Below are 23,999 nucleotides of genomic sequence, written 5' to 3'. Positions count from 1 at the left end.
GGTTTGGTTTTGTTGGGTTTTTTCCCTTCAATTTTTAAAAATTGCTTATTAGAATTTCTCTTTTATCAATTTTTAACTTTTTTAAAAACCAAATTTCTCTCTTTTTCTTCTTTTTTTTTTCTACGGACTCGAGTCCTTACTCGAATACAGTCAAACCTGTGTAAAACGGCCACCCATTGTCAAGGAGAAAAGTGGCGTATGAGACAGGTGGTCGTCTTAGGCAGGACTGATCAAAATGAAGATAACAAACCGTTCCCATCTGCGGTCCCAATCGAAAGTAGCCACATTGTTGTTGTTGTTGGTTTGTATTTTGTTTGTAATATTTTGTTGTTGCTGATTTTGCACAAGGGTGACAATAAAACTAAATATATCGGATAAGGAAGACCGAATGCCATGGTAAAACAAACACATGGGTCGCCACTACTCGGAGAACGAGCGACACTTCTGTCACAAGTTCATGTTGACGTCTTTTGTTACTTTGTTACGGACTGGGTAAACAGTGACCTCTCGTCTCACTTACGATTTGTGTATGAGTTCTGGGTGGGGCTTATGGGTTATGAGGGATCACACGCTTACCTCATCAGCAGCTGAAAATGAGTAGCTATTGATCAACAGTGGGAGGGGCCTACGCAACATGATCGGTTGGAGGGACTACCTAACAACAACGACTGGTGATTGAATTATGACGGCTCGCCCACAACGCCAGGGGCCAGTGCACAACTTATGACAAAACGTAATGGAGTCACTAAGGTGGCCTTCTAAGACAGGTGTTATTGCTTAGTGTGATAGGGGTTGTGTGTTAAATTATGGTGGCCGCGGACGCATTGGACAGGTGCCCGTTTTACACAGTTAAATTATGTAGAAAAAACGCAAGGGGGGAAATGGAAAGTGGCCGTCTTATAGAGTTGGCCGTCAGGGCAGGTTTGACTGTAATTTACTTGTGACTCAAGTCTGGACTCGCCGCATATATAAACTTGAGTACTCGAGTCTGGACTCGTTACTCGCACACCTCTACTGAGCAAAGTCGGAACTACTTTTGGGCACTCCTGTACAATTGCGGTCCCGTTTAGGGATAGTACATAACAAGATGGTCCACTCCACCAAAAAAGTGTCCGCTGGAAGTCCGCTCTTTGCTTCAGATGGCGCTGCAGATTTCTCCAGAAGAAGAAAGGAATAGCACCTCCTTGCATGTGCAGATAGACATCTGTTCATCAGCTGTTCGGGTTCGTTCAGAGCGGAGTTTTAGTTTTTTAAAATTTTAATGACCTCTCACCTTTCTTTCTGAAGTCAAATTAAACGAAGAAAACAGTCACCCCTTTCTCCGGAAGAGGTTTTTTGTCAGCGTAGCCATTTTTAAAAAGTGTTCTTCCAAAAATTTGAATTCTTATTTATTCAAAAACTTGTTAGTTTCACTTTGATTTTTTTAACACAAGTAGGGTAACTCTGTTCGCAAAGGGTGCGCATTTGCGAAGAGGGCGCCACCGAGTTTTGAGGACACTTTTTTAATTGGCTCAAAGAGAGGAGTGGACCCTCTTGTTATGTAGACTCTTTGCTTTGACCCCACCAACGATTACTTGCACTGGTTCTAAACTATTACTTTTTAATGCGCGTGCCGATAGGCCTATGGAGAGATAGCCAATCAAACCTGATTGCAAAACATCAAATTATGGTCAACCCCCCTGAATCCCCCCTTGCCTTGTTAAATACTAGTAAAATTTTAATTGCTCATTTTGTAGGCTAGATCTACTGTTAAAACATCGATGCCGAATATTTCAATCAGTATCGATATCCAGTAGTCTTTGTTTGTGTGATTTAGTCCTAGAAATAACGGGACCGCAAGTGTACAGGAGTGCCTACTTTTTAGCCTCGCCGGGCAATGGTCCGCTCTTATGTTAATGTTTTACTTTTTTATGTGGTGTTTTTTATGGTTATTGTTGCCAGGGGGCCTCCTGAACCCCCCCCCCCCCCCCATCCACTGTTATTATGACCAGTGAGCATTAATACATGTAAACACATTGGGTCCACCAAGTTTCAATCCAGCCCTGTAAGAAAAGTTTAAGACTAAAATCAGAGTTGTTAACTCTTGTCCTGCATCCTCTGCCGAGATGCGAATCTTCTCAGCAACCTATTAGTAAATTAGGTCTGACATTCCTGGCCGAATGCCAGGGTCATTCAGCGTATATTGTTGGTGTACAGCGAGCCGGACTGGAAACGTGTTTTCGCTGTGAATACCGTGGGAGTGTGTTAATCGATGATGAAAATAACACTCTATCTTTTATAGTTTTCTCTTTATAAAATGTTCGAACACATGAATAACCCCCTGTCATAAGCTGATTTATATACGACTTTACGAATAGTTGCGCCCTATCGAATAACCTTTTTAGACGCTCTTGTTGTTACAAATAATCTGGGTTTCGAAAGGGAATAATAAACAATTTCCGAATGTTGTGCTCTGAAATTTTTCTTTTTACCTGCACAACGGTATTCAAAACTATCAAATAAGCTATTTTTATCAGGTATTATTTCATACAAAATCAAGCCCATTTGAAAGATTTTGTATACGAAAATGGAAGTCTTGTTTCCTGACTAGCCTTTCAAGCTCCTCATTTCTAAGTGGGTCAATTTGTTCTAATTTCATTGGATGAACATCTAGAGCTACCAACTTGACATCCGGGTGTCCAGAGAAGTATGAAACTGGTTGGAAATTGTTGTTTAGGTTGGATAAGTCGGATTTTTGTCGAAAAAATATTGTTCTTACGGAAATGGTTGGATCAGCGTTAGCAATTAAAGGAAATTTGAGGAACTCTGTTAATTGCCTCGGAAAAGACCAGCGAAAATACAAAAAAAGTTCTCGAATAGTTGAAAACCAATTCCGATAACGTCCTTAAGTTCATTTTTGCCTGTGGCGATTGTGATATTCATTCTGCTTTTCCCTGTCTGAGAGTACGTTTCATGCAAACAGATGGCTATGGCGGCAAGCAGAAGCTGCTCATGTTGTTTGTGTACAATAATGTCATACCAATTGATTTTTTTTTCATCAGAATTTTCAAATCACATGTAAAGGATGTCAAGCTTGGATGGGATCACTCTGACTCCTGGCTCCACAGTCTTGTTACTGTGGGCTGGTGACCAAATGTCTGCCAACATGCAGGATGTAGCCACCTCTATATCAGAGCAGGTCAGGTCTGGCTCTGGCGGAAGAATCCAACTGGAACACATTGACAGACTCGTTATGTGTGAGTGAAAACTTTTTGTTCATTGTTTAAGTTTGTTAAAAATGAAATGTGTCTAAAATCATGTTCTTTCGTTAGCCCACTTGGTATTCTTTTGGCCGGTGCTACTCGCCCGATGTCGGGTGACTAGCGCCAGGCTTCTTGCCCGATGTCAGGTGGCTAGCGTCAGGCTAGCATCAGGATCAGGCTACTCACCCGATGTCGGGTGACTAGCGCCAGGCTACTTGCCCGATATAGAGTGGCTAGCGTCTGGTCGGTCGAGTAGCCTGACGCTACAGTGAATTTTTACTATACCACATTGTCACTATGATTTTAAACTGTATTGAAAATATGAAACAGCCGGAGTGGCAATGACGTTTAGTGAAAACAAATGACCATGAATGAGCTGTGCCAGCTTTCATATCTAACACTCTTGGACGCTTCGTTCACATGATAGCAGTAATTTCTCTTGCTATTCAAAAACCACATAGCAATTAGTAACCCGCAAGGCAAAGGTCACGTGCATTCCAAAAGTGTTCTCTGTAAGTATGCATGAAATGTGTAGATTTTATTGACTGCTACTGCTAGTCAAGGCCAACCTCTTTTCCTTTACCCAAACAAATCAGCTGAGAAAAGCCGTAGTCAGGTTTGCAGGCAGATTTCTATTTTAAAATAGGCTCTTAGATGTGCAAGTCATGGAGAGAAAAAAATTGTTCGCAGTAAACCAGGTTCTTATGCGGAGTGCTCTTAGACGGAGACCACTCTATTGATAATGACATAATGCTTTATTTTATAGATACATCCGTATTCCTGATTTTAGTGGTAAGGTTGCTTTTGTTGAGTTTCCTGTCCTCCTCTGCACCCCACGGGGGAGGCAGAAAGAAAATTACTCTTATCTGAAATGTGAATCATCTGGGAGAGTTGGGGGGAGAGAGAGAGAGAGAGAGAGAGAGAGAGAGAGAGTTTTGGGGGGGGGGGGGGGTTTTAAGAATATTAGGAATTTTATGTGATAAAGACAGACACTGGCAGAGTGAAAACAAAACAAGTTTGAGTGGTTAGAAAATTATTTTTGGACAAGAAAAATGTAAATTGTGCTTTTTTTTTCACCTTTTTAAAGTCTTTGACGCAAAATGTATCTTGTGAGTATTTTCAGTTTGTCCTGGGAGCTATGCTTATTTCAGTGATTTTATTTTTTTCCACAGCCTCTCATCCAAGCTCTAGTTTTGACCTGGTCATCTCTGGCTTGGTGAACCCATTTCAAACCCAGCACACCACAGAGATTTTAGGTGAACTGTGTCGAGTGCTCAAGCCAAAGGGCCGACTCTACGCCCAGGAACTTGCTCTGCCTTCTGGACAGAATGGGAGAAAGTCGAAGGATCAGTTGATGTCGCTTCTGAAACTGTCCGGATTTGTGGATATTGCAGATGTGAGGACAAGTGTGTTGTTGCTGGTGTCCTTTTCCAAGAAGGATCTCTGAGCTATGGCTGGAGAGCAAATTTTTCTCCTTACTGTTTCTGACCTCAGCTTCTACAGTTTAAATATGCCTTATGTAGCTCTTTATGATAGATGGACGGCAACAGTAGTAGTGAATCTGCTAAGTTGATGAAAGAAATCATAGAAATACGCCAAAGTTGTTTTATTTTCAGCTTTTAATAATGTCTTGGGGAGATCTTCTTAAACCAACCTTGTCAAAAAGAAAAACTTCATATACATAGATCTTTTTGGGGGTTCTTTTTATGTTAAAAAAAAATGTATGGCTTTTTAATGGGTACTGTTTTCTGTCCTCACAGGCTAGAGAAGTCCCTTTGAATGATGATGAGAAACAAGAGCTGAAGCAAAGTTCAGACACTGCTAGTGATGTGGTGCTCTACAGACTGGGAGCTCAGAAGCCAGCCTACGAAGTGGGATCTTCCTCACAGCTTAAACTGCCCTTCAAACCCAAACCAAAGCGTAAGTAACTGGTGTTGTGCTTGGGAGATTGGGGGGAGATGAGTCATTGATCTAGAATTATGTATATTTTTTCGTAACAGAAAAGACTGGTCAAACTCTCTTAACCTTTAAGAGTCGACTTGCTCACCGGCTCTTATATGATCTAATTGTGCTGCAAATTCCATAAAATTCTCACTTCTTCATCTTCTTCTTCTTCATTCTTCATGGAAGTACCGACGGCTACGATAAAATCGTAACTGTTACAAGTTCACCTCCAGGGGAAAAAAAATTGTCGGCACTTTAAAAGCCTCCTCCCAGGAAAAAAAATGTTCGCCACTTTAAAGCCTCGAAATCCCGTCCTGCTGAAGGGTGTATCGTAACGATAGACAATTTGCTCCTCACCGGTACCAAAGATCGTACATAACACGATTGTTCACTCAACCAAAAAAGTGTCCATGGAAGTCTGCGCTAGAGCTGGTTCGGAAGCGCGAGAACGGAATTGAATGGCCACTCTTCCCTGCGGAACGCGATTCACAATTCACACCAGTGGAACGCGGAACAGTATCGCCTTCTGATTCACTCCCCTGTCGCTGTCACCACAATGTGGCTTGTTTGTAGGCCTAACCTAGATCTACTCCTGGGTCGCGAGTCGAGTCACGAGCGCAAGAACGGAACGGACACTTAGTATGACTCCTCTTATTTTACAAAAGATGGTATAGTCCAACCCTCCTATTAAAAAAATATGAACGTGTTCCAACGAGTAAACAAAAGGAATTTTATGGAGCCATTGTTTTAGGGAATCATGGGGGGGGGGAGGGATGAATTTATGGGGTCACTAATTGAGGTCAGTAGAGCAGGAGGATGGCGGGGCAACAAGAGTGTGACTCGCGAGGTGGCGTTGATACGACAGTTCCATTTCATGCATACAACGAGCCCGGGGCTTAATGTTCCACGAGCGCTCTCACACTCACCATTCTTTGAAGCGGACCGAATCGCAAATTGTCACTCTCAGATTTGGCGAGCAGGATCCAGCTCTTGTCTGCGCATTGTTTCAGATAGTGCTGCAGTCTTTGATTTGAAGCTCTCTTTCATTCTTTAGAAGAAGATAGGAATAGCACAGTTTGTTAGTATCCCTTTTATTGTTTTTCACACAAGTAGGGTAACTGTGTTCATGAAGTTCACGCTTTTTCAAAGAGGACGCATGCTGTTTGCTAGATCTAGATCTATAAGTCTGATATACTTTTAGATTCCAAAGAGCTCAAGCAAGCTAAATTCAATCTCAAAGCGACGTTTTCGGCAAAATATTCTGAGGAGGTTCCTTTTATTTCTTCGTCAACTGTGCCGATTCATCCTGCGTTCTGCAAAACTGTGCCGAAGCACTGTAAATGTTTCTCATGGTGGTAGATCGGATATTGTACGCCATTCCAAAACAAATGTGCATATTGAGTATGTCAAACGTGATTCAGATGGGAAGCAAAAGACTGTTCCTTTTGTCAAAGCCAAGAGCAAAGATGCGGTTAAAGAGGAGGATCAGTTTGATTCGTGCTGAGTGTTTGTTCACAAAATTTTATGTAGAACACAATATACAATATTCCACCCCTTGTTTTGAGACAGAGTTTTCACCAGAATTCCTCAAGAGCTGCTTTGAAAGTAGCAGTAAAGCCACAATAAACTGCTTTACTGGACTGACTAAGAGGCTTTTATAAGCTGTGAAATTAAGTCCAAAAGGTAAGCAGTACAATCTAGTTAGTGCATATATATAGGTAGAGTAAACGCAGCCTCACGGCCTTCCTATCACGTGGTTTCGGTGAAATCGGGGGTAATTCTGATCGCTGTTTCTTTGCTCTTTCGCTATAAAACACCAAATGCTGTACACCTTGTAAAATTTCAGCTTTTCCTCGTTTCAATGGTGTAAGTTGTTTAATGTCCGATTATTAGGAGCTGGAGAATCGCCATGGAAAATGAAGCCCCTCGCGGTTGGAACGCGCGGTTGGCCGGTTCAAAGACTGACATGCATGCATTCAAATGCTTCGCGGAAAGATTGATGATTAAATACCGTCTTTTCATTGGCGGAGAACTGTAGAGCTTTGGACGGGCTTTCTCGTTATATATTTTTGGCCTTTGGCGATTAAAGAAAAAGCCTTTAAAAAAAACGTCAAAGTTTTCAAAGATCATTTTCTACATGAAATATATAATATACCGGCTCAAAAAGGTACCAATAGAAAGATCTGTTCATTGTCTCTTAGAATAAAGTAATCAGCCTGGAATTATTTTTCATCCATCCTTCTGCGAAACTCGGAAAGCGTGTGACCCCCCCACGCGTGGAGCATTCAGTACAACACAGTAAGAGCGGACTCGCTCGCCGCGGGGGTCGGTGCGGCGCCGGCCGGGTCAAAGCTTTGTGTTTTTGTCAGACTAACAACAGATCATCGTATTTGAGACGATAAAATACTGATTTGTAATTATCTTACAGTCTTGAAAAAAATTAGGCTCCATATCTATGTTATAGTGATTGTACTCTGTTAATGTGGAGATGTTTTGGTGCACTTGGTACTCTTTTATTACCTGTCAAACAGGGGTTTGCAGCCAGTGAGCAACTTTAACAAATTTGATCAAATTTTAAACTGCTACCATTTTCTTACAAATTGACTGAGAGGTTATAGAATGGTACCGAAATTCTCAGGAGATATAGGCCTTTCATATGGAACAGATAAATTTGGCATATAGCTACTTTGAAAATTTAATTTCTGGTGCTTAATATATTTTAAAAAAGGGAGGGGGCACTATAGCTGATCCTAACGGGTGTGCGATTTTTTATGAAGTAGCGTCATGCGTTGGGGTGTTCTGTTTTTGCTTCCTGGAAAGTTGGCCGCTATGTGGTAGATTAGATTGGGAGGGCTGAAGAGTTGATGAACTTTCAAGTGATTCCCAGGTCGAGAGGGCTGCATACAGCTTCTGATGCATGTCCCTGGGTTGAGGCCAGTATTTTTGTCTTGGCTTATCCAGTAGTGAGCAGTCCTGGAGAATATGCGGTGTATCTTGGCGGCTGGCACCACAAATAATTCTTAGTAATACTATACTTTGCATGTTGTTTTCTTCAACAGCCAAGGTTGACGACAATGTAGCAAAAGTCTGGAGCCTGAACTCGTCCGATCTCATGGACGCTGATGTGGATTTGGTCAATGAAGATGACTTGCTGGATGAGGACGACCTCAAAAAGCCAGACCCAGCCTCTCTCAAAGGTACGTAACTGACAGTAGTGTCAGAAAACCTCATTCAACGGACCTGTTCTGCAGCACCATACTGTGATTACGTCAGTGGACTTGAAACCACCTACAGATCAGGCCTTAAGAATGACAGGGTTTTAAATCCATGAAGCATAGTTGTGAAAATATTGAGATTCACAGATTCACATTCTTACAGTTAAAATATTTTTAAACCTTTTTTGTTATGCGTCAAATTGAAAAATTACTGGCAATATTGTCTCAAGCCTTTGACACAATGTGCAGGACATCTGTATCAGTAATGTGTAGTGTGTGACTCAGTTCTGGCAAAAAGTGGAGTTAAAACCCTGTCTCTCTGAGGGCACGAGGTGTTTCTTCCTTTCTTTATCACAGTATAATTTTTATTTTTTGGGTCCAGCGTTTTTTTTAATGCTATGTGTTACAAAGCTGTAGAATCAGGCGTTCGTCAGTTTTTGGGGATCTGGAGTTATTGATATCATCTTACAGCTTGTTCATTTAACCATTTTTTGATGATAAAAATACAAGGCTATCTTGAATAGAAGTCGAGGGATCCTTAGCAGTCTACAGTGTTTTCAATTGGCACCAAGAATGTTATTATATTGGCTCTACCATGGAACACCCATATCAATGGGGGGTTTTCTCAAATCTAGTTTCAGGGAAACAATTATGAATCATGAAAGCTTTGTTTTTTTAATGGGCAGGCTTTCTTATTACAGTTGATTCCCTTTGCTGTCTCATGAAAATGGCAGAAGTATCCGATTCAGTTTTTAAATATATTGCTGTTTGTTGTAATATGTGGCGACATTTAGCACTATAGGATAGAAACTTTACAGTAGGCCTGTGCAATAATAAAAATTTAGATACTACTTTGGGCCGTGTTGTTGTCAATCTACTTTGGTTTCAGTTTACGAGATGAAATTAATGTTACAATATTTCTTGTTCGGGTTTGTCATTATAATTTCCCCCCCCTTTCAGTTGATTGTGGTGGAGGTGCCAAGAAGAAGAAAGCCTGCAAAAACTGTACATGCGGGCTGGCAGAGGAATTAGATTCTGGGAAAAAGGCTGACACCACAAAGACGTCTGCTTGTGGAAATGTAAGTTTTTTACAAACGCATTTAGTACTCATATATTTCTACTCCGTTTGCAGTCTTAAAAGATATTAAGCCTTTATGCTTTTGACGTTCTTAAGATATTCGATTCAGAGAGGGCTTGATTCCACTGTTTCATTTGTAGAATTTCAGTGCTTGTGGTTGCTTATGAAAATGTCTGATTTAAATATTTTGTGGAGAAAATTAAACCTGCATGTTTGCCGACAATCGTCTGAAATCTGACAATCGCGAGCCTGCCGATGCTATCGCCTGGCCCACCTGTATTAGTCTATGTGCGAAGTGCGAGGCCTGGCCGACTGCCAGCGCCCCCTTTTTCTCCCGTCGGCTTTGTCGGCACTTTCGTTTTCGTGCCGACGTCGGCGTTTCTGACATAATTGTCGGAACCTGATTACAAATACGAATACGAAAAAGTATGACGACCTAAATTATTTACTTTCAGTTTCGTGTTCAAGCGGCCATTTTGAATTTCGTTTGTTTACTGGTTGTTCAGATCATGTGGATTCATTCAAGTCCAACTCACTTGTTCTACTCTAGATCTAGATTTATAGATCATTATAGACCTCAATGGAGGATTCATATTCCAATTCTATTGTGTCAAACTGTATTATAGACTGTGCGGTAATATTAATGTTGGTAAAACGCATTTCATCAGGTGCGTGAATTTAGAGATCTAGAATTCTCAGCCGAGTCCGTCTGTTCGGAATCGGATGCGGATTTCTCGTTCAAGGCCTATTCCTATTCACTTGTTCTACTAGATATTCTAGATCTAGATTTAGATCTAGATCTAGATTTAGATCTAGATCTAGATTTATTTAGATTACTAGATCTATAACTAGATCTAGATCTATATGGGGGAATTATATTCCAATTCTATTGTATTATATTGTATCAAACCCTATTATAGCAATGTAGGCCATTATAATAATATGCTCCTTGTTTGTTTTGGTGTTTTTTTTTTTTTTTGTTGACTTGTGCTGGCCTTTTTACATGAGGGCCATTGCAGGTTCTTTTTTGGGGTAGGTCTAGGGGTAGTGTTTAGGTTAGGGTTAGGTCTCTTCTTTGTGTTTGTTGGGGTGGTCGCTCGTTACACGGAAGTCCTTCCTTTTATGACACCCACAATTTAAAAGCTCTTAAGTTATGGAGGGGGGGGGCGGTGCGCGCAAAATTTTCAGACAATCTGGTCGAGGCTCACGTGCAGGTCTAGAAAATACAGTGAACCAGTCTGACAGTTCACACCTCCAGTTTTTCCGAGTCCAAGTTTTAAAATAAAAACGAGGTCTAACATGAGAATTGTAGATTGTCAATGTAAAGTGAAGTAATTTGTGAGTATGTTAAGTGTCAAGTTTTTACATCAGTTTATATTTCAATAGGGTTTTTTTTCAACTTCCCCATGCAACTGTCTTTTGATTTCAAATTAGAGACTTTTTTGTTCTTGCTGCTTTTGCCCACATATAGGATCTAGGACTAGTAAACTAAATCCCAATAGATTTGGGGAATTCAACTGTTACAACATTTTAGAAAGGGGAACTTTTTTCTCCTGTCATTGAGATGGAGGTTTCACAGGATTCTTTGTAGTTGGATATGAGGTTCTGTTGTTGTTTTTTATTTATGCTTATTCTATCAACACTTTATGTATATATTCTTTCGTAAGGATTCCTCTCATTGTTTCATGACTTTTCAACAATTACTTATTATATTGGAAGTCCGACTCTAATCGTTTATGTATATAAATACTGATTTTTAAAAAGAAAAGTTGGGTATAAAACATAATTTTTATTATTGTCTCTGTCATGTACAATTAGATCACCTGGCAATTTGGCTCTAAAATCTGCTTCAGTTTAGTCTGGATTTTCTTATGTGGGTTGTACATTAATTTGAGACAAAAGAAGTGTCTGGATCTAATATGGCAGATACACAGTTTCAACATTGTTATGGAGCAGCGATGTAGCTGTCATACCAAAATAGACATGAAGAATAGAGCTCTTCTTTACATGTTTTCTAACTTTCACTTTAAGTGAAAGCATTCAAGGGTTGCTGCCTAAAATATAATAATTGCAGGGAGAGTAGATGTAGGACTTGTCATGCCATAACTACTTCACTCTGTGTTTGCTTTCCTTTTTTTTTCTTTTATTATACTGGCCTTTTACATCTCTTTCTCAGCTCAATTTGAACTGTTCCCAGGTCTAAGTTATAAAGAATTATTAAGTCTGATATACCTTACTCTTTTAAGCCTTAAGAATGTAGTAAATAAATATATTTCTATTGATTGGGTGTATGAGTTTTTAATGTAATTTCAATTTAATTAAGTAATTTAATCCATACAATGATGAGCTGATTGCTTCATAATCTGTCACAAACCGTACGTAGTTGTTAGTGGTCTGATCATCACATGTCGATTTACCTCTATCTTTTTATTTTCTTGAAACAGTGTTACCTTGGAGATGCATTCCGCTGCGCCAGCTGTCCGTACCTGGGCATGCCTGCCTTCAAATCTGGGGAAAAGATCGCACTGTCCAACAGGCAGCTGAAGGCAGATGCCTGAACACATCTCAAGACAAGTTGATTCTCACTGTTGTGTACTCCAGATTTTCATACAGACTTCCGATCCAACAGTGTTGAACGTAGATGTAGGTGGGAGACGGAATTATTATTCCTTTATTCATGAATTGCTGGATCAAAAGTTTTGACTTGGAATAAATTCTTGAAGTTGTGCTTTTTGAGCTAAACAAATAAAATTTATTATGTACATGAAAAACTGTTTTGTAAAGAATTTTTTTTTAATCTGTCCCCTCCATCTCTCTTTCTGTCTCATATACACACAGGCTATACAGAAGAGAGAGATATATGGACGCTTATAATTGTAGTGTATTGAGTTTGTATAAAAACTGACGAAAGAGGTCAAACACTGATGACCTGAGAACCATTGAGGAGCTAGTGCCCTTAAGGTGCGAATACAGTGGAATTCAGTTTGGAAACAGGTCCGGCCCGTCAACACAGCTGTGCTATGAGCAAAGCGCATGCAACCCACTTTGCACCCGGCTCGTTTCCGCTGCTGCATTTGCCTTGATGGGCTATCATGGTGCAACAATGGATGTAACGGTGCAGGCAATGGAGGCTTTGCAGCTTAAGTTAATGCCCTGGCTGAAAAAAGAAGGTGTTCTTGTAAAAGTTAAAGACATTATTGGGTTCGTCCAATAATCCAACAAAGGGATAATTGTGGGGAATACTATCACCTTGTGGAAAAAGGTACTCGTCAATTTTTTGTCATATGGGGTTATTGGCATCATCTTCAAGCCTGTTCCTTTGCCTTCCTTTTGGCGAAAAAGTACCCATCTGTGTTCAATAGAAATCGAAATATTAGCGATTGAAGGTCAGGGTCGCCTGGTTTCAGAGGTAAAATTAGTAAGAAAGTTGCCGCCGAAGGTTGATAACTTCCATGGCCCGAGAGTCCTTTGAAACTGAACATTTACATTTTTGTGAATTTAATCAATGTTTTTCAGTAAAATCCACATAAAAATGTTTTTAAATGGACATAAAAGGTGTTGAGCCAAAAAAAGAAAATGAGAAAAAATTGCCCGTTGGCCAAATAAAATGCAGATTTCCTTGATTTAATTATTTTGACGAGTGCTTGATTTCACCCTGATGCATCACATATATGCAGTGGAACTTGGGTTCAACGAGGTCGCCGGGCCTGACCAAAAGTCTCGTTGAATCCGAGTGTTTGTTTATAGCAAACACGAGGTTTTGTGTAGATAATTACAGGCACTGAGCAAGCAAGGTATAAAGAGAAGTCACAAGTAGTGCCTGAAATGCCTGCATAGTATGAGCTGTGTAAAAAAAGACAGATTCGTTCAAATGCACACACCTGTGTCATCACGATTGTTTACCAAAAAGTTGTGTTGCTGTGTAGAGCCTAGCATACGGCAACTTTTGATTCCATAGACCAGTGCACAATTCATTACGTAGATCTACGTCAAGACTAACTTATCATTGTAATAATGATCAGTTGCCGAGGGGGAACGAAAGACTGAGTGTGACGCATTTTTTTATCTGCGACGTTCAACGCCCAGACCGCTAGTGCCCCCCACCTTTCCCCCATACGCACACATAGCACACGTGTGCAGGCCGCCCCTCCGACCCAGACACATGCCAGAGTAGACAAGTGCGCGGGCCAACAACGCATGTGTTGGTATGAAAAAAGGCCGCTGATTGGTCGCATGTAATCGGCTAAGTGAATGATGCCAATGGTTCATGATCAGGTGCAATGATGGTTTCCGGGAATGGATGAAGTTCGTTCTGAGAGAAAAATTAGCGAAGCCACGTCTGCGGGGGCTGTTCACCCTGGAAGCGATCTCGTTGAATTCGAGCTCACTGATTTAAGTGCTAGTTGAATCCGGGTTATTTTTATTAATTTTAAAGAAGAAAAAAAACGGGGAATCTATCTCATCTCGTTGATTCCGAGTTCTCGTTGAATCAGAGTTCCACTGTATGTATTCAAAACGGCACACAATGAGAAAGCCATAACCAAGCCGGGAGAATATTTTAGGGCAGCACTAAAATGCCTCCAGCTAAAAAATTGTGCCAAGTGAAGGAAGGACCAGAAACGAAATCACTGTGGCGGTGATGAAGAGAGAAAGACATTTCGGCTCCAATGTTGGTCATACGGCGAGATCAAAGCTGGAAGCATCTCTAAACCGGATTCCACTGTGTTTCCACCTTTTAATTTACTCATCAATTGGAGTAAAATCCTATGGCCTCCACGTGTTTTTTCACTTGAGGTCTTAAAACCTTGAATACATTTAGAGATATATCCTAAATATCCAAAAACCATATTTTGCTGAAAGTTCAATGTCTTGGTGAGACCAATTACTAAACTGATTTTTTAAAAAAATATATATATTCAGTTTTCCGCTGAACTTGACATCGACCTATCAATAATTTATTTATAGTGGCACCAGCCGTCCATGTCCAGGTGCTGTTTTAGCCTACATCGACCTACACGGCCATTTACTTTTTTCAATGGGGGGATGTTTACACTTTTTAGAGCTATTAAAAGAAATCGGATGCTTCTTTTCTGGTAAAACAAATAGCAAAAAGGTAGCTGATCCATTTTTATTTTTTAAATGCATATGTCGAACATTTTTTACCAGAATGTGCAACCTTAACTCACACAGAACTTGTGTCAGACTTGTCTATTACTCGTACAAGCCGACCGGACAGGTTTCTGGGCCGTACGGCCAATCATAACGTGTAACAAGAAATATGGCTCAAACCGTAGGCGAACACCCGGTGAATGGCCGGCTGGCTGGATGTAAAGAACCCACGGCCCCTGCCTGAGAATTTGACGACCGGCCATCCGGCCTTTGAAGTTTGCTGCCCCTGGGACAACAGAACGAATTTCAAAATTATAGAAAATCACGTCGTAGATATAAAATAATACCAGATTCAGAATCAGAGTATCAAAATTAGGGAAATGGCTCTCGAGTGACTTGTTTCGTTTTGTATTTAAGGATTTTCCATTCCAGTAGCACATTTTTATGTTTTGCACGCCATGGTGCAGACACGTGTGAAGCTTCACCCAGACTAGGCCTAGTGCGTAGAACATGTCGCTCGTGAGGTGCGGCCGCCTTCAGGTCCATTGTGGCGTGTAATAATAAACCAAGCTTCCTTGATTTCACCTAGCCGTACGGTCAAATGCCTGTCCGGTCGGCCTGTACATGTAATAGGCCCTTTAGTCAGGAAGTGGTTTTTATGCGAGGCAGCGTGGTCAAATCAGGCGCTTGTCAAAATAATGAAATTGAACAAACAGTTTGGCAATTTTTATCTAATTTTTGTTTTTTGGATCAACACCATTGTTGTCTAATAAGAACACATTTTTGGGTGGATTTTACAGAGAAACGATTAAAGGCCCAAAAAAAGTTTTCAGTTTCTACGGATTACCAAGCTATGGAAATAACCAAACTTTGGCGACCATTTTCTCGCTAATTCTTCCTTTGAAACCAGACGACCCCCACCTTCTTCAATCTAAAAAATCTTGACTTCTGTTCAAGATAAATGGGTGGTAGGCCTATTTTTTTTTCACTGATAGCAAGACAATTGAACAATCAATAAGTTGATACCAATAACTGGTCATGCCCCCAAATTGACTAGCGCCCAATTCCACCACGTCGTGACACACATCATCCTTATAGCTTGATGTTGGGAAGTCTGGACACAGCATCTCAAACCGCTCTCATTATCCCACAAAGAACAAAAAAAATTCTTGAAAGAGAACCTGAGAAGCCATCAGCTATGAAGATTTTATTTGCAAATTTACAGTTCACATCATGTAGAAAATCAAATTATTCTTGGTCATTACATAGATGGGATTAGGTGGGATATACTTTCTCACGCATAAAAATGTGTACCTTTTCTTTCACACTCATTCATATAAGCCTTGAGTCAGGAGGACTCTTGTCCACAATGGCAAAGTTTGAGAAACTTGACAATTCAATTCAAGACGAAGTTGGCTCAAATCATGAACTGAAGTGATTGCTGGAAAAATGACACTTTGTAGGCAGCATATATCTTTTTATAGATGTTAACTTAGAAGCAGCTTTTGCAGGCAGATAATTGATTCAAAATGTTTGTTCTTTAGCGCCGAAACATATATCATGCAAAACAATTGTCTCTTGCAGTTACAGTCAAAACCTTTTTATACCACCACCCTTGGTACGAGCATGAAGTTGGCGGAGCAGCTGGGCTGGTAGTTTAATGGGATTCCTCTCTTTAAAATACCCAACTGCCTAACGTCAAGGGACATGATTCTGCTGTGTGATCTGTTTGAAAAGTGTTTTTTTTGTTTGTGATATTCAGTATACGGTGTGTGTCGCATTCAACGAGGTTGCTGGGACCGGCTTGTTGTCCTCATTGCATCCGACCTCTCGTTGAACGTGACAAATGCTAAAGAAAAGAAAGGAGACAAGTTATTATATTACACAATGTACCTATACCATTAATTAAAACAGTTGTTCCACCTGAAGACGAAATTCTCAAAAAACATCAGAGCGCGCATGTTTGAGCTGTGTTCTGACCGTCATTTCTGCACTTTAAAATATTTTTTTCCTGGAAAACTTCACGTGTGGAAACATACCCTCTCACATCTAGGCCTAGATCTACATAAAATAAAGGCAGGAGCTTGGATTTTCTGATCAGGGGAAGAAAATAAAAATTGAAAAAAAATGAAGGTTTCGACCTAGACCTACCCACCCAGAGTTAATCCAGTTTCACACAGCCCGCATCGCATTCCCACCCACCCCCTCCCACCCCTACCGTAGGCTAACCCTCGCCCATCCTCTTGGCTTTGGGGCCCATATTAGGAAGCACACTAGATCTAGCAATACAAAGTGTTAGGAATCGAGGATGGGCCTTGTGCTTCGCGTGAGATGAAGAGAAAGGAGAAACATTTTTCGCTTTTGGGGCCACTAATTGCGTTTATTTGGTTATCGTGACCTCGGTCTGTTTGCAACCTCATTGGAGCTGACATACATTTACAAAGAGATATAGAGGAAAAAATCAGGGATCAAGGATTGCCTCTTTGGAGCTGACTTCTCGTTGAATGTGACCTCGTTGAATGCGACATCCACTGTACATGTACATATATTCAGAGCCGAGAGTCTTCTCTTTCTCTCTATTTCTATGTCTTTCTCGTGGGAGAAAGATTATTAAGTAGCCAACCACTGGGTGCCTTGCGCCATGTTTGGTATGTACTTCAAGCAGTCAGTTTGTTGACTGTATGGTGGAGCAAATTTACATTAGTTTAGTATTAAATAGTAGTAAGGAACATACAAATCAGACAGTTGGCAGACGGCGGTGTGAAGGTATGAAGGTGTGAATACTATGTTTATATAGAGACGTTTCTTTTCGTACATTGGGAAAACCTGGCAGCAAGTGGGGCTGGCAGTATAATGGTGGGTGGTGCAACAAAGTTTGACTGCATTTATGATATCACAAAAGATCACCGATGAATTTTTAGCCAATAGCAATTGTGACCATTTTATTCCAGAACAAGCAAATTTCATTACCACAAATACTGTACATCAGACTTATCCATGAACTTGTACAATGACGGCAAAGTGATGATATTATAATGAATTTCAAATATTTAATAATATACCCTTAGCCTGCTGTCATCCCTTTCGGCACTGTACACCAGATGGGATTTTCCAAGCAGTGCAGCAAGTCAAGAGAACAAAGAAAGTCTGCAAGCTTGCCTTGATTCATTTACAGAGGGAATGCTTTAAGAAAAGTTACGGTAAATTAAGACTGGCATCTTAACATAATTTTAATGAAATAGCTGCCAACACTTCAACTGACATTTTCTTGACTTGACAAGTGTAAGTCGCACAAATTTGATCGAAAGTATTGATTTCCGAATATCTTAGGAGCCTAATAAAGAGGAAAGTAATGCACACATAAAGAAGATTCCAATATATATATTCTAAAAAAAATTTCTATGGACACTCTTGATCACATAGCATTAGCATTGTCCTCAACATAATAGTTTCTCAGAAATGCCGATCCAATGAAAATCATATTGACTGCTCATTGTAAGACTCCCATCTTATGTCACTTTTCAAAATGGCGTATGGGGGAGTATTACAAAAAAGCAGTCTGTGTAAAAACAAAATGATACTTTACACAACTCAGGTAATCATACCTCTATGAACCATACACATGAAAAAGAACAGGTAAAGTTGGTGAGAATTAAAGAAAGGCTTTTAGATTTAATAATAAACACGACTGATGCAACAGGAAAAACAAACTTTCTTTATAAAATTTCTCCAAGTGCGATAATACAATACTATCCAAGGTATGAGGCTGTTGTTAATTTTTTCTAACTTTTGAGACGACAACTTAAAAGAAATTCATTATCGTCATGAAGCTGGTAGTTAAAGGAAACAAAGGAAACAAGGCAGACTCAAGAGTACCAAGCACAGGGCAAGGAGAAAAGTGTGTATTGGCTAAGAAGCACTCCCCTTCCACCAACTGGTAATTAGTACCTTATTTCAGTTCTTCAGTTATAGCACAAAATTCATAAATGATAACCTACTGATTTCCTCATCCCATTGACTTTGATATGAGAATGTTAAAGCGTATTTTCTAACACATTACACCCAAACTTGCCCAGGAATTTCCTTACGCGCTCCACCCTAGCTCGCCCGCGCCGACTTAGCGTCTTTAGAAACGAACTCTCGCCTTGACGAGACACTGGGGCCGAGATTTTGATTTATATAGTTATTGCAAATAAAATGTTTCTCCTTCCGTTTGATACAGAAAGAAAATTTTTCGGACCAGTAATTTTAGTATTAGAGCCGATCAAAATGCAATCACATTTCCAACACTTTGAAGACTTGTGGAAAAGCAACATAACTGAGTTTGGAAAAGGAAATAACAATGGATTTAAGCAAAAACAAGCATATTATGACAAATCAGATGAATCAGAATTGATGAAAAAGTATGGGGCGATTTAGATTGATCAGATGTAGATTTCAGATCTAGGGCCCGACCACGAGGCTGAGAGTGAGAGTGACGGGTCGTACACCCCGATTGAACTAAAGTTAGAACATTTCCAACAGTTTGCGCATACACATAAGATATATTTTTCTGAAACTACATTCATTTTTCTTTCTAACTTTAATTTTTTCAGGATTTTTGAAATTTGTTTAGTATTTTTTAAAGTGTTTTTTAAATGCTTGTATTCACGGGAGGTGGGTTCCTTCCCCTTGTTTAGGATCTAGGAATGGACTTCCTGTCCAGACCCTTAGGGTGTCATGTGTTAAATGTAATATTTTCCTGTTACATTCTTCTGCCAAACAAAATGTTTTACCATATTTTGCCTTTCCAGTCATCATCTCAGTTAAAATAAAATGCCGAAACAGATCAGGATTTGAGAGTAGTATGCACACTGAGACAGATTTGTGATCAAATTACCTAAGAGAAAAAAAAGCAGGGTGACTATAAACTCTTCTGGGCGACATCAAAACCACCTTCTATGAAAAGAGCTGGAAAATGACTTTCAAATAATCCTACAGCAACACAAACAAATCATGATTAAGGCACACACAAGAATATAGAAATACCTCACTCATTTCTTAACAAAGCAAATGATGCAATCAAAACTTACACATTGCAATGAACAATAAGCACATCTTTTGCAATACTTTATCAAATGTAAAATTAGACCTCCAATAGTTCTTCAGTAAAGTAGACAAAATATAAAAAAACATGGCCAACAACCAGACCTCAGTCCCTCACTCATGCACACAATCAATACCATTCTGACGTACGTGACAAGAAAAGTCTTTCTGGCACAAGCATCAACCATCAGCACACATCCCCCCCCCCCCCCAAAATGTAGTGGTTGCACACAATACTTGATCAGCCTGCAATTGCTTGCATTTCTCTACTTAACACACTACTTTTATCCATTGCAAGAAAAGTTCAAAGCAGACAGCACTGAGCATTCAAAGGAGCATGAGCAGTTTCATCTGGTGCAGACGCATCCTGTCGGCCACATTGTCAATACGCAGCAGCCTCACGTCCTTCTGACCGGCACCGAAGACTCGGTAGATCTGATAGTGCTCACCCTGCTGCATGGCAAACCGAATCTGAGTTAGCGAGATGGGAAAGACTTCCTTGTCTGTTGACACCGTTGTTTTCACCTGAGGTGGTAAACAAGAATAAAGGGCAAAGGCATAAATAAAACTTGATTCAAAAATAAGAGGCCAAGAATGGAAAACAGAAGAAGAGAGAGAAAAAGACAATTTTATTATTTTGATTGGAAAATTATAATTACTTGCAACATAAAATACTAGAATTACATATTTTGCTAACAGTTTGTTTCAGTGTACATCTGATGGTAAGAGGCCTGATGAATGTGAATTGAATATATATATGGAAGAAAATTTGAGAGCATGGAAAGTTGCAACCTCTTACAGTCTCTAAAGAAACTTTCTCTTAAAAACTTTTTTCTGTTCTTCACCTCAAATCCAGGTGGCCCCAAACTGTTATGATCAACAAAAAGTATGACCATTTTTTCACTTTGCATGAATTCTTAAGATCAATCTCAAAAGCATGACAATAATTTGGTGCACTAAATGCTAAATATTGCCAGAAGAGCAACCCGATTGATCCTGGCTGATAAAATATCACATAGTGAACTTAATGTGGGTCTTCTCACCTCAACAAAAACAGAAAACACTTTATCCACTTCATCAGACTTGAAGAGAATCTCAAAGTCGTACGGCCGGCCAGATTCGGTCGACTCATTGGGCCAGATAACGTCCTCAACCAGCCTATCAGTTTGGCGAAGACGTTGCAGGTAGTCCCAGACAAGCTGCTCTCCCCAGCGGCCAATCTCGCCTACCTGCGAGTCATCCTTGATCAGAGCTTCGGGAACAGGGAGGTTCGAACCCTGCCCCAACTCGGTGTAGGAAAGCTCTTCCGTCTGCCCACTCCACAAGGGCAGTTCTGCGGAGGGAAGAGATTTGAGTGCAGATTAAAAAGAAGCATCTTCTTCTTCTACAATACCCAGGTCTGAGACATATTTGGTGATCATGCTTCTGTTTGAATGTATAAGATGTATACCAATACAAAACAGTCATTTGGTTCTGGGAAAGAGTAAGAACAGACAGATGGTAAAAAAAGAGGAATAGTAAAATAGTAGGTATTACTACTATTCCCAGTGGAGCCCTCCAACCAACAGCACCGAGAGTAGAGAGTGTTGATCTGTTGTTCAAAACTAACCCCTGCTAAAACATAAAATAGTGAAAATTCTTTTAAAAGCTGCCAAAATTGCCTTCCTGTCAAATTAGCTTACTATTTCTATGAGGCATTGTTATTGTTAAAGGTGGACTATGCTTCACCCCACTCAACTGACCCACAATTTAGATCATATATTAATATATATATACGAGATGGGCTGTTTCGACCCTGCCTGCTAGGGCCAACCCAAGCAAAAAGTGATACAACATCCCAGGATACAGATGGAGAGACTTGATAAAATAACTTTCCGACTCATGGCTTGAGCTCACATTTTCCACATGAAAAAGCGAAGCGACTAACTATTATGCCGCAGTTGCTGGTCTAGCATGGTTATGGAAGACTGAAGTGACTGCATTTTCAAAGTAAGCTCCCTTAGAAAAATAGATGTACTTTTGAAATGTTAAATAAACAGTTATATTAAGCTTTTCCAGAGTGTTTTTACAACCCACCAATGCTGTTTTCGAGGTAACACCCACCATGATTGAGATTTCATCACTACAGTGAAAACCTGATATAACAGGGATGGTGGGAGTGAAGAAAATGTCCTGTTATATCCGATCCCTGTTAAATCAGAAATGCAAGGAAAGTAAGCATTTGTGGACTAGTACCCACGAACAGGGGTTTTGGCACCAACTTTCTCCTTGCCTCCTTAAACCACACCAGAACAGCTTGGTCCACAGCATCTGCATCAGATAGTCTCATCTTCTTTCGATCCAGAGCAAACTTTCCATTGGAGTATGCTGTCACTATCTTCTCTCTATCCTTGATAATGGTGTGAATCAACCCTTGAGGAATGTCGAACTGATGACAAATCTCTGCCAGTGAATCTTGCCTTTTGTCAACAGCCTGGATTATTCCATATTTTTTTGTCAATTGAACGGCATTTTCTCTTGCGCTTGACATAGTTGGTGACACATGCGTGCGTGTTGCTAGGATTAGGGCTAGATCAAGGTCTGGAGCACGCCGAAGCCCTCTTTCGCTTCACAAGCTGTGTGGCATGGTTTGCGTGGGCTTGCTCCATCACTGTGTTACTCTGCTCATATGACCTTATGCAGTTGTGAGCGCCGAAAAACCTCTACTAAAGCTAAAACTGTGTTACTCTCTCTCTCTCTCTCGCTCTCTCTCTCTTACTTTTTACACATTGTTAACGAGCCTTTGTCCCTGCTGTAACCGTTTGGGCTCCGATGAAGCCCTGTTATTGTCGGTAACTTTTAATAGAGACAAAGAGTAGGAAAAAAACTGTTAAAATCCCTGATATTACCGGATCCCTGTTATTACCGGGCCCCTTATATATAATTTCTACTGTATCTAATGTGTTTGAAGACCCTCACAACAATGATAAGTCACTACAAGAACATCATACATTTAAAGTTAATAGATTCATTAGAATTTAAACAGGGCATTGTTCTGAGGAATTTCCAAATAGATTTTAAAAAGTGGTCCTTCTTTTTTCCCTTTTGAGTTAACAATCATCCACCAAATAAAATCAGCTTGTAAACCGATACATACTGAAATGAAGAACATCCTTATCCTTATGCTGCTTTCGACCAACAGGAGTAAATCTGGCATCCCCATGACTCTCTCCTGCATTGCCTGAAAGAGACAAAATTCAGCTTTATAACAAGGACAATATTTTAGGTTGGTATTTCTTTAAGAAGTTGAATTAGGTCACAAAACGCATCCACCATAATCTGAATAATCATGATTTAGCCTTCACAATCCTTTTACCTGCACTCATATGATCATGTGCAGTTGCAAGCTCCGTAAAACTCTTACAAAAAAATAAAAATAAACAGTCCTCTTATTTGGACAATTTCGGATGCTACTTAACTCGAAATTCCAAAGATGAGTAGCCAGACCGCATTAATTAAAATGTAAACAAGTTCAGCTATAAAGTGTGACTGAAGAGATGAGAGGAAGAGGAGTCTCACCAAACAGTTGACACGGTTCAGCTGAATTTACGTAAAACCAAAAGACCTTGATGTTTCAGAATAAGAATATAAAAAAAAACCCAAAAAAACCATGACCTATATAAGCCAATGACAAAACTAATTTCATACCTGAAATAACTTGGATTTCCTGCATTTAATCTGGAAAAAAAATTTGCCACAAGCTTAACGATGACTTACCTCGACGTCCTTGGCGACCTTCAGAATCTTCAAGGTCATCCCTTGGAGGACCTCTCCTTCCACTTCCTGTACCTGTTCCACCGACATTTGACTGCTGCCCATCGTCACCTTCCATATGCTGCTCTCCTTCCCTCCGCCTGTTCGCCTGATTTCCTTCCTCCTTAAAAAAATAAAAGTACCATTCACAAGCTACTGACTAGCTTCTCTTACTTTCTCTCTCTCGTTCTTTCTCATACGCTTCCCCTAGCATACATTTACTGTCCACTTGATTTAGCTAGACTGAAGTGCATCAACATGATAATAGTAATTCAGCACTACGGAAATGACAAGATTCTTTTTTCTCTAAAGAGTAAATAAACTGGACATACCAGAGCATCCTCCACCCACCCATACATATCTCTATAGACTTATATGGCATAAAACTTAGATCTAGCAGCAGAACTATTTTCAAAGGAACTTACTGAATTGAAAACAAAAAGTGAGGCAGGAAGAGGAGAAAGTGGAAAAGGAGGAAGGAGGAGGAAGAAGAACATGTACAAGAAGAAGAAGAAAAAGAACAACAACAATGGG

The 23,999-nt window shown here is 40.1% G+C and overlaps 2 protein-coding genes across 8 annotated transcripts in view; one reads left to right on the top strand and one right to left on the bottom strand.

Moving 5' to 3' along the window:
- The window catches only part of LOC101858540 (anamorsin homolog), a 14,761-nt gene extending 2,511 nt beyond the window's left edge, over positions 1–12,250 (top strand). Inside the window, exons 2-7 of the mRNA XM_005090458.2 lie at positions 3,042–3,236; positions 4,415–4,638; positions 5,003–5,162; positions 8,246–8,383; positions 9,362–9,480; positions 11,924–12,250. Of these exons, the coding sequence (XP_005090515.1) occupies positions 3,065–3,236; positions 4,415–4,638; positions 5,003–5,162; positions 8,246–8,383; positions 9,362–9,480; positions 11,924–12,037 (927 nt within the window). The 5' untranslated portion in view covers positions 3,042–3,064 and the 3' untranslated portion in view covers positions 12,038–12,250. The remainder of the gene's footprint in view (positions 1–3,041; positions 3,237–4,414; positions 4,639–5,002; positions 5,163–8,245; positions 8,384–9,361; positions 9,481–11,923) is intronic.
- Positions 12,251–19,188: 6,938 nt separating this feature from the next.
- LOC101857532 (protein NO VEIN) overlaps positions 19,189–23,999 on the bottom strand; it is a 75,942-nt gene continuing 71,131 nt past the window's right edge. For all 7 annotated transcript variants that reach the window (XM_035971415.1, XM_005090456.3, XM_005090452.3 and 4 more), the window contains 4 exons: positions 23,430–23,589; positions 22,810–22,893; positions 20,717–21,006; positions 19,189–20,198 (listed from right to left, as the gene is read on the bottom strand). In XM_035971415.1, coding sequence (XP_035827308.1) covers positions 20,001–20,198; positions 20,717–21,006; positions 22,810–22,893; positions 23,430–23,589 — 732 coding nt within the window. In that variant the 3' untranslated portion in view covers positions 19,189–20,000. The remainder of the gene's footprint in view (positions 20,199–20,716; positions 21,007–22,809; positions 22,894–23,429; positions 23,590–23,999) is intronic.

This window comes from Aplysia californica, unplaced genomic scaffold (assembly GCF_000002075.1).
Source record: "Aplysia californica isolate F4 #8 unplaced genomic scaffold, AplCal3.0 scaffold00017, whole genome shotgun sequence".
Classification (NCBI taxonomy): domain Eukaryota; kingdom Metazoa; phylum Mollusca; class Gastropoda; order Aplysiida; family Aplysiidae; genus Aplysia; species Aplysia californica.
The sequence above is the reverse complement of the archived record's forward strand: the minus strand, read 5'-3'. Positions and strand labels throughout refer to the sequence as shown.